We start from the raw sequence: 10,497 nt of genomic DNA, 5'->3' as shown, positions 1-10,497 counted from the left end.
CAGGAGATGAAATATCTATTACCACATGCAATGGGGTTTCTCCACTACACAAACAGTGACTAAGTAATCCCACCCCCCCCCCCCCCCTGGCTAACAAGTACTCCCCTCAAAATGAACTCCTTCAATCCTAGATGGCAGGAGTTGTATTTGGGAGTAGTGGGCCTTTGGAATGCACACTGTCACATATGGTCAGAAACTTACAGTACTCTTTCCTCTTCCACCACATCAGTCTTAGTTTGTCAGCCAACATCATTGTTTGAATCCTTCTGGTCAGTAGCCTACTTGGCAACTGATCTGGGATGGGACCAGGGAATATGGCAGCCATCTGTATTTCTATCTTCTAATTAAATGGATGTGGTCATTCAGTCAATGATCCAGTGTAGCTGCACTGTTTTCTCTTGGAGCTAAAAAATGTATGACTGCGTACAATATGTCCATATTGTGACACCTTCATATTATGTTCAGGTAGATCCTCATAGTATGATGTTGACTTTTTGATTCTGCGTAATTCATGGAGCTGCCATATTACTTCGCCAGTCACCAAAGCAACAAAATTTGATTTAAATTGTAAACTTGCTAAAGTCCCAGTACCATGTGTCCATTTGTAAAATAAGGCAAGGTACAAACAAACTGATAATACAAATATCTAGGTTAAAGTTCATGCGGACATTAATAAAAAGAGGTTGCATTTGGCTTTAAAATAATTCAGGTTGGTCCAGTTTCCAGCAGGTAAATGTGGTCTTGTTCAAAATAAAACTAAATAAAACAACAAAAACATTGAACACCAAGATAGATTTTCAGTGCATTAAGTGGGTGTTGGACTGACTTAAAGTTTCCCTTTTTGCATCCTGTTGATTGTGAGGAGATCCCACAGATGTAAAGTGCTGAGACTGATGTGAACCTTCTATCTGTACACCCATTCTACCTAACATTACACCTTTCAGTGGGTCGCTGTGTTTTTTGGCTGCGACAGGAACCGTTAATTCCCCGACTCCAGTGCAATGTTTCTGAGGGCCACTGTCTATCTTCAGTCGGCAAGGGGGACGAATTAATGAACTAACTCCCTTCTTGCACCAGTCACATAGAGTGTTGATGACTGGAGCAATCCCAAATGGTCCATCGCACCCTTCTCTCTTCTTCTCCATCCATAGTCCACTCTGTAGTAGAGGATGGATGGGTAGAGCTCGACTGAAAGCTGGCGAATCCTGTGAGCATTGACCACACTTCAAAGGCAAGGGCAAGTGTGAGTGTGTGTGTGTGTGTGTGTGTGTGTGTGTGTGTGTGTGTGTGTGTGTGTGTGTGTGTGTGTGCAAGGCCATTTCTCCTTCCCTCTCTCCTGTAAGCCTTCAAGGCATCACCATGACAACTAAGGCAAAATCTTCCAGCAAAAAGACACAAACCTGTGTCTTGTTCTTTTTCTTTTCGTCTGCTGTGTTGCTAATCTCAACAACACACAATAATTGTTAGGATCTCTGTTAAATAAATTATCTATACATTATATTAGCCCCTCCCATAGACCTGCAACAAAGGAGGAGTCTATCTATGTAATAAAACTATAGGTTCCCAGTATCTGTATGTACTGTGTGTTGGGCCTCTCTACAATTTTTCACAGTCCACGTCAGCCTCTTCAGAACAACAAGAGGCAGACAGACTTCCTCACAGAGATCAAACAGGACAAGATCTTACAAAAAAACAACATAAGCAAAGCCGATGCATACAAGTAGGAAGAAAACCGGAGTAGAAACGTTGTTCACTGCAAAATCAGTATCCAGCAAAAAGTATTCCACATGGTGTTTCCCTGGAAACCAACTAGTCCTCTCTGAGGACTGTGGAGTGAGGTGTGATGTGATTGGACTGGGGCCGTGGTGACATCAGAGCCTCACTGAACTCCTTCTTCGTCAACGTACGTTGAGGGAAACCAGCCAATCTGAAATGTCAACAATGAGATCAGAAACTTGGCAAAAATCTAATACTGTAGCCTAAAGAAAAGCCTTCTAGATTTCAGTGAGGCAAATGCTAGATTAGACAACATTGTAGACTTCCCTTGGTGGAAACCCTGTACATTAAGACTCTCTCATACATGTGTAATTACACAGCAATTGCTATAGTAAGAACATTGTAATATCATGAATATCATCTCTTAAGCCCCTCCTATATTCGTTCTCTCTCACCCTGTCATTGGCCTCTCCCTTCCACCAGCCCTGGTCTCCTCCAATCTTGCTGTAGATCTTGACGATGTCCCCTTCTCTGAGTGACAGCTCTCTCATGTCCCGTGCTGCAAAGTTGTACCTGGCCACCGCTGTGCTGACCACCCTCGGCGTGAATACTGCAGCAATGACATCAGAGCGAGTCCGTGGGATAACAGTGCAGAGAGACCAGACACATTGGTGGCCCACAGAGAAAGATTGTGGGAGAGTGCACAACATTAACAGACAGTAGTGGAGATTAGGGTTGGAGGAGAGGATGGTGCATGAGTGATACAGAGGAGATGGATTCTGCACCTTGATTCAATTTGACTTTCTAATGAAACCAGTTCATTCAATGCTCTACTCAATGATGGCACAGTGATGACACATAAAGATAAAGTCGCACATCCTATATGCTCCAAACAATGTAATGCACAGTGATGACACATGACAACAGAGATGAGAACCTATGACAGCAGCTATGAAAGAGTACGGGATGAAAAGGGATGTGAAACGAGAGGAGAGGTGGCTTGCTAGAGGGAAGAGGGAAGAAGAACAAGAGCTGAAGAAAAGGGAGGAGAGAGTACCTGACCAGAAGGGGGCTGAGCTCTGAGAGGAGAAGTTTAGACCCTGAGGACTGAGGAAGGAGAAGTTGTAGGAAGCGCCAATGGCTGCTGAGACAGGCAGTGGAAGAGAGAACAAGAAAGACAGAAAGAGAGAGAGAGAAAGGAAATTCATTAGGGAGCGTGCAATGGCCACCTTGATCTCTGGCCAGCTAACACACCGGGCTTTGGACAGATAGTCCCCATGGGAAAAAAATAGCCTAAATCAAGAGGGAGAAAAACAATACTCCATTTTATACCCATGCCTCACACACTAAAAAAACAACCAAGACAAATGTCCAAGACACCAGAGGCGCTGAATCCTGCTCATGAGCCAGCCAGCCCCTATTCTCTGCCCTGAAGCACACCCCTTCCAACACCTCTAAATCACACACATACACACACACACACACACACACACACACACACGACACATACACGCTCCCATTCATCTCTCCATCCATTTCCACACACTGACCAGAAAAATGGAGGGAGAAAAATGTGTTGTTTGTGCCAGATGGACCTGGCTGGAGAGGGAGAAAGACTATGTGGGAGGCTGGCCAGAGCAGAGAGCAGAGCCAAATCATTTATTACACATCTAATGATGGAGAGTGTTCAACAGAGCCTATTCAGCTGGCCAGCCAGCCAGCTCAGGGCCTGAGACAGCTGCCAGGAGCCCCAGCCCAGCCTTCCCCCCTCACTCTCTCTTTGGCGGGTTGGTTAGGTCAGGGGAAGTGGTGACTCTGGGAGGGACCGAGCCCTGCAGGATGACTGGCCTGGCTTGGTGTCTCCTGTTCTGGGAGGAGAGGGGCGGGAGGAGAAACAAACCGGCAGCCTGTCTCTGTCAGTTAATTCTGTGCCCATAGCCCTGCACACTCTGTAAGAATGCATGCACTAACTCTGAATAGGGATGTCTGTATTGTCAGAGAGTAGAGGAAGAGGGAGGAAGAAGGCTCACCAGGGATGGGCTCACCTGGAGAGCGGGTGCTGGCCCGCGACGCCGGCCCCCGTTCTTTAGATTTGTAGGGATATCGTAAAGTTGTGTCTAGCAGCTTGAAACTCTCCTTCAGCGAATGAGACTGATAGTACTCCACCAACTCCTGTCAGACAAAACACAAGAGGAAGAAGCAATAGGGTCCTTCATTAATCATATAAGCATTAGAAGTAGTAAGGGGACATTATGTGACTGATTGATGAAAGCTATATTACCAGTAGACTCTCAAACTTCTTAGCCTCAGTGATGTGGATCCAGCTGTCTTTCTCAATGACTTTAATGTGCTTCACTTCCTCATTGAACCTGTCGTAACAAAAGTACTGCAGTGACTAGAGAGGAATCACAGGATAGGGAACGCTACCTCTAAAGGCATCCCAAACTGTATGACAACTTCCTGGCAATGTACAGTGGTGGCCAAAAGTATTGAGAAGGACACAAATATTAATTTTCACAAAGTCTGCTGCCTCAGTTTGTATGATTGAGTGACCAGATGAATTGCAATTAATTCCAAAGTCCCTCTTTGCCATGCAAATGAACTGATTCCCCAAAAAACATTTCCACTGCATTTCAGAAGTTAAGTGACAGCATGCCAGGGCGGATTACAGAGGTCTTGAAAAAGAAGGGTCAACACATATTGACTCTTTGCATCAACTTCATGGAATTGTCAATAAAAGCCTTTGACAAATGCTTGTAATTATACTTCAGTATTCCATAGTAACATCTGACGAAAATATCTAAAGACACTGAAGCAGCAGACTTTGTGAAAATTTATATTTGTGTCATTCTCAAAACTTTTGGCCACGACTGTACACTACAAAGATTGAGTCATTCAATAAAGTGACTTGCACTATAAAGTACGCAAAGGAATGGAGGTTTGGTAGTGTTAGAGATACAGAGAAGTCTCCTGTTATTTACCTTTCCTAGGGCAAATGGTAAACAACACTCACTTGATGCTGATGGCGAACCTCTCTGCCTCAGCAGTCCTCTCTCTGATCAGGTATGTTCCACTGCTGTGGGACTTTAACAGGTTGTCAGCCTGTGTCCGCTCCATGTTGCCAGCAAACCTGACGGGACATTGAGTAATACACCGTCCTAGCATGGTAATACACCGTCCTAGCATAGTAATATCCTGTCTTAACATAGTAATACACTGTCTTAACATAGTAATATCCTGTCTTAACATAGTAATACCCTGTCTTAACATAGTAATACACTGTCTTAACAAATTAATACACTGTCTAACAAAGTAATACACTGTCTTAACAAAGTAAAACACTGTCTTAATGTAGTAATACACTGTCTTAACATAGTAATGCACTGTCCTAACATAATACCACAGTAATACAGTTTATTTACTGCAGAGAAATAAGAAGATAGTACTTTCAAACTACACTGAATCATCATTTCAAAATGAGGACATGTATGATGTATACAAGGTGAAGGGTCATACCAGGGGTATCCATAGTAGTCTGTTTCCCTTGAGGGCTGCCGGCTGGGGAAGGACTGGAACAAAGGCTGTGGTGACAACAACACAATCAGCATTAGAGAGTTCATAAATAGAGTAAAATCATTAGTGAGTGAATTAATGTGTATGTTTGAGGGGTATTTTACCTTGGGGTCCAAACAAGGCTTTACACAGTTGTTAGGAAAAAAGCCACTCTTCTGGGTTTGGATAAGCTTTCCCTGGGAGAGAGACACTAGGTGTTGATATACAACAACTCTGCTGCTATGGATGGATATAGGATAATGATATGAATGTTAGGTGATAACCTATAGTCACTATTTATAGGGGGGAGGGAGTGATTTTACCTCCCACCAGGTGGTGTCAGGTTCCCCCTTCAGCAACTCGATGAAGTCCCCTGTCTGAAAGGAGAGTGGAGTCTTCCCCGGAGGAACAGGCGTCCCATGATAGTTCCTTACTGCCACCATCTTAGGGCCTGAAGTCAGGATCAAATGCATTCTGTAAGATAAACTAAACACTCTTCCAATGGGCTATGAAGACTATACAGAATTCTCCATATACATCTCAACACTTCCATCGCTTGTATTAGTCTACTCAATCGGCGCTTGCATTTTAGTCTTCCACTAGATGGAAGCAGAGAGCTGTAGCTCTAATCCACCTTCCAAACAACTTCAAATTAGTTTGACAGCTTGAGAGCAATCTTTATCGAAGTCTGCTGTACATTGTTTTGATTTCTGACTGAGTAACATTACACTGTGCTGTGTGAATTCCTGTATACACAGCATTCCTACCTGATGACGGTAGTCCAAGGTCCTGAAAAAGGAAGGATCAGCACATAACAGGGTCAAGATAAGGGAGCTCCACAGTGGAGTTATAGCGTTATGATGCTACACAACCAAACAGATGTATCAATCATTTATAAAAAATAAAAATAAACAATATGAGAGCTTCTTCATGATACATTAGATTGCATTTTTCGAAAGATGAATGTCTAAGGAGCGGGGGGGGGGGGCACTCACCATGTCGAGTGGATCTGAAAAAAATGAGAGAGAAAGAGAAAGGATGAGGAAGAGCAGTCGGTCAACAAAATGTTACAACTCAGTATTTATTAATGTCCCATTGGACAGTCTATCGAGGGAGACTTGTCAGTAACACTTCACATGAAGTTACTCTTATACCTGTGTAGTTCCACTGTAATGTATAGTACTGGAGTTGAGTGTAAAGTAAACCTACTGATTTTGCAGATGGTGATGCACTCTAGACACTCTTTATGAGCTCCAGTCCCACAGCGGGAACAGTAGTACCCCTGGTAGAAGATCCCCCTGGAGACACAGACAGTGGGGGGGGGGTCAGGGGTGAGGAAAAGACAGACACTGACAAGCCAATCATACACAGCATCATTCTTGACCAGCTAGGACCTGTCTTTATCTAAACACCACTCTAAATACATTATACTGTACAACATGCACCATATGGGATGCTGTGCATTTGGAAAGTATTCAGACCCCTTGACTTTTCCAACATTTTGTTACGTTACAGCCTTATTCTAAAATTGATTACATTGTCTTTTCCCCCCTCTTCAATCTACACACAATACACCATATAGATAAAGCTAAAACAGGTTTTTATACATTTTCGCTAAGTTATAAAAAACTGAAATATCACATTTCAAATCAAATCAAATTGTATTAGTCACATGCGCCGAATACAACAACAGTAGACCTTACAGTGAAATGCTTACTTCCGAGCCCCTAACCAACAATGTAGTTCAAAAAAATATGGATAAGAATAAGGAATAAAAGTAACTAGTAGTTAAAGAGCAGTGGTAAAATAACAATAGCGAGACTATATACAGTGGGGTACCGGTACAGAGTCAATGTGCAGGGGCACCGGTTAGTTGAGTACAGGTAGCAGCGGTGTAAAAGAGGGGAAAACAAATAGTCTGGGTAGCCATTCGATTAGGTGTTCAGGAGACTTATGGCTTGGGGTTAGAGGCTGTTAAGAAGCCTCTTGGACCTAGACTTGGTGCTCCGGTACTGCTCGCCGTGTGGTAGCAGAGAGAACAGTCTATGACTAGGGTGGCTAGAGTCTTTGACAATTTTTGCGGCTTTCCTCTGACACCGCTTAGTATAGAGGTCCTGGATGGCAGGAAGCTTGGCCCCAGTGATGTACTGGGCCGTTCGCACTACCCTCTGCAGTGCCTTGCGGTAGGAGGCTGAGCAGTTGCCATACCAGGCAGTGATGCAACCATGCTCTCGATGGTGCAGCTGTAGAACCTTTTGAGGATCTGAGGACCCATGCCAAATCTTTTCAGACTCCTGAGGGGGAATAGGTCTTGTCGTGCCCTTTTCACAACTGTCTTGGTGTGCTTGGACCAAGTTAGTTTGTTGGTGATGTGGACACCAAGGAACTTGAAGCTCTCAACCTGCTCCACTGCAGCCCCATCGATGAGAATGGGAGCATACTCTGTCCTCTTTTTCCTGTAGTCCACAATCATCTACTTTGTCTTGATCACGTTGAGGGATAGGTTGTTATCCTGGCACCACACGGCCAGGTCTCTGACCTCCTCCCTAAAGGCTGTTTCATTGCTGTCAGTGATCAGGCCCACCACTGTTGTGTCATCGGCAAACTTAATGATGGTGTTGGAGTCGTGACTGGCCGTGCAGTCATGAGTGAACAGGGAGTACAGGAGGAGACTGAGCATGCACCCCTGAGGGGCCCCTGTGTTGAGGATGAGCGTGGCGGATGTGTTGTTACCTACCCTTACCACCTGGGGGCGGCCTGTCATGAAGTCCAGGATCCAGTTGCAGAGGGAGGTGTTTAGTCCCAGGGTCCTTAGAATTATTGATGAGCTTTGAGGGCACAATGGTGTTGAACGCTGAGCTGTAGTCAATGAATAGCATTCTCACATAGGTGTTCCTTTTGTCCAAATGGGAAAGGCCAGTGTGGAGTACAATAAAGATTGCATCATCTGTGGATCTGTTGGGGAGGTATGCAAATTGGAGTGGGTCTAGGGTTTCTGGGATAATGGTGTTGATGTCAGCCATGACCAGCCTTTCAAAGCACTTCATGGCTACACACATGCGTGCTACGGGTCAGTAGACATTTAGGCAGGTTACCATAGTGTTCTTGGGCACAGGCACCATGGTGGTCTGCTTAAAACATGTTGGAATTACAGACTCGGACAGGGAGAGGTTGAAAATATCAGTGAAGACACCTGCCAGTTGGTCCGCGCATGCTCGCAGTACATGTCCTGGTAATCCGTCTGGCCCCGCAGCCTTGTAAATGATGACCTGTTTAAAAGTCTTATTCGCATCGGCTGCGGAGAGCGTGATCACACACTCTTCCGGAACAGCTGGTGCTCTCATGCATGTTTCAGTGTTATTTGCCTCGAAGCGAGCATAGAAGTAGTTTAGCTCCTCTCGTAGGCTCATGTCACTGGGCAGCTCTCGGCTGTGCTTCCCTTTGTAGTCTGTAATGGTTTGCAAGCCCTGCCACATCCGACGAGTGTCAGAGCCTGTGTAGTACGATTCGATCTAGTCATGTATTGACGCTTTGCCTGTTTGATGGTTCGTCGGAGGGCAAAGCGGGATTTCTTTTTTTTTCAATTTAAAGTTTTATTAAGTTTTCTTGTTTTTCATTCAACCAACAAAACACATTCCACATTCACAGATGTGACAGGCTTTAAAAAAAATAAAAAAAATAAATAAATAAAAAAAACTAATAAAAAAAATAATTATAAAAATAATACTTTTGAAAAAATAAAAATACAATTAAAATGAATGATAAAGTCAAATAAAAGCATTTATTTTTCTTAATCTATATATTTTCCTTGGTACATATATATATATATATACGTACATACATACATACATACGTACATACATACGCACATATACATACACACACACACGCACACGTACTCAAAAACTAAAAAAAAAAATAATAAAAAATAAAATAAAAATAAAAAAACATATAACACTTGCAGCAGCACTATCAAGGTTCTTATCAGCTATTTCAAGCATTCGCTGAGACGACGGGCCAATAATTCGTTTTTAGGTTTTACAGTACCTTACACAACATGTGTCTGCGCATTTCCCTAGTCACCCCGTTCACTCTGTCCAGTTTGAAATATAGTTGAATAGTGGAGACCAGAGTCTATCAAACTTGGGCTGTCTTTTGTGGAGGTCATAAGTGAGCTTTTCAAGAGGAAGAAAGTCAACAATCTGGTCAATCCACATTTTAAATGTAGGGGGGGTATTAGAGGCCCACAATAGAAGAATACATTTCTTAGCAAAGTATGTAATAGTCATAAGCAAATTTTCTCTGTCAGGATCAAGGACAAAGTCCTGCTGGGCATTAAGAAGATAGATACACGGGGTCATATCAAACTGTACCTCTAGTATTTTCTGTGCAGCAGTATGTACAGATTGCCAGAATCTGGCAATCTCCCTACAGCTCCAAAATACATGCATATAGGTTCCGCTTTCAGAGGTACATCTTTTACAGTTAGGAGACATATCTGTTTTCATTCTATGGAGTCTCAAAGGAGTATAATAAAATTTGTACAAAAATTTGTAATTAGATTCTTTCATTTTTACACTGGTAGAGGAGCAGTATACCCTGTCGCAAACCTCCGCCCATAACTCATCACTGATAGTCAGACCAAGGTCCTTTTCCCAGATTATTTTCAAAGGAGTAAAGGAGGAGCTTCCTTTCTCAGAAAGGAGTCTATAGATGTATGATATTTTGCCTTTAATGGATTGTGCTGTGACAAGAAGGGTTTCAACTTCATTCAACTGAGTTCTAAACCTCCTATTGGAGGTAAATGAGGAAATTGTAAATGAGGAAATTACATGTCTAATTTGAAGATATTTAAAAAAAATGGGATCTTGGCACATCGAATTCACTGCAGAGCTCTTGAAAGGATTTCAGTGTAGTGGTTTTCTGATGAAATAGGTCTGAAAAGGTCCTGATTCCTAGAGTATGCCAAAGATTAAAGTTGGCATCCCTCAGGGCTTTTGGCAAGTCTGGGTTGCCTACTATAGGCGAGTGAGAACATATTTGGGAGGAAATGCCCAGGTATTTCTTACAGTCCCTCCACGCTAGTAGGGTGCTGTAAATCGCAAAGGTTTTGGCTATGTTGCCCACTTCACTAAAGTTATTAATGAATATAATTGAGCTTAAGGGCAATGAACCACAGGATTGGGCTTCTATCTGAATCCACGTTGACTCTTGTCTGTTTGTGATCCA

General features: G+C 43.2%; 1 protein-coding gene across 1 annotated transcript in view; it reads right to left on the bottom strand.

Annotated features, from left to right (window-relative positions):
• Positions 1–1,285: 1,285 nt before the first annotated feature.
• The window catches only part of LOC139387822 (guanine nucleotide exchange factor VAV2-like), a 244,166-nt gene continuing 234,954 nt past the window's right edge, over positions 1,286–10,497 (bottom strand). The window contains exons 18-29 of the mRNA XM_071134068.1: positions 6,478–6,566; positions 6,264–6,277; positions 6,036–6,057; positions 5,592–5,719; positions 5,394–5,465; positions 5,233–5,297; positions 4,730–4,846; positions 3,998–4,085; positions 3,747–3,888; positions 2,774–2,860; positions 2,172–2,326; positions 1,286–1,927 (exon numbers count right to left, since the gene is read on the bottom strand). Of these exons, the coding sequence (XP_070990169.1) occupies positions 1,880–1,927; positions 2,172–2,326; positions 2,774–2,860; positions 3,747–3,888; positions 3,998–4,085; positions 4,730–4,846; positions 5,233–5,297; positions 5,394–5,465; positions 5,592–5,719; positions 6,036–6,057; positions 6,264–6,277; positions 6,478–6,566 (1,027 nt within the window). The 3' untranslated portion in view covers positions 1,286–1,879. The remainder of the gene's footprint in view (positions 1,928–2,171; positions 2,327–2,773; positions 2,861–3,746; positions 3,889–3,997; positions 4,086–4,729; positions 4,847–5,232; positions 5,298–5,393; positions 5,466–5,591; positions 5,720–6,035; positions 6,058–6,263; positions 6,278–6,477; positions 6,567–10,497) is intronic.

The sequence above is a fragment of the Oncorhynchus clarkii genome, chromosome 29 (genome assembly GCF_045791955.1).
Source record: "Oncorhynchus clarkii lewisi isolate Uvic-CL-2024 chromosome 29, UVic_Ocla_1.0, whole genome shotgun sequence".
NCBI lineage: Eukaryota > Metazoa > Chordata > Actinopteri > Salmoniformes > Salmonidae > Oncorhynchus > Oncorhynchus clarkii.
Note: the sequence above shows the minus strand (reverse complement) of the source record. Positions and strands in the feature narration are given on the sequence as shown.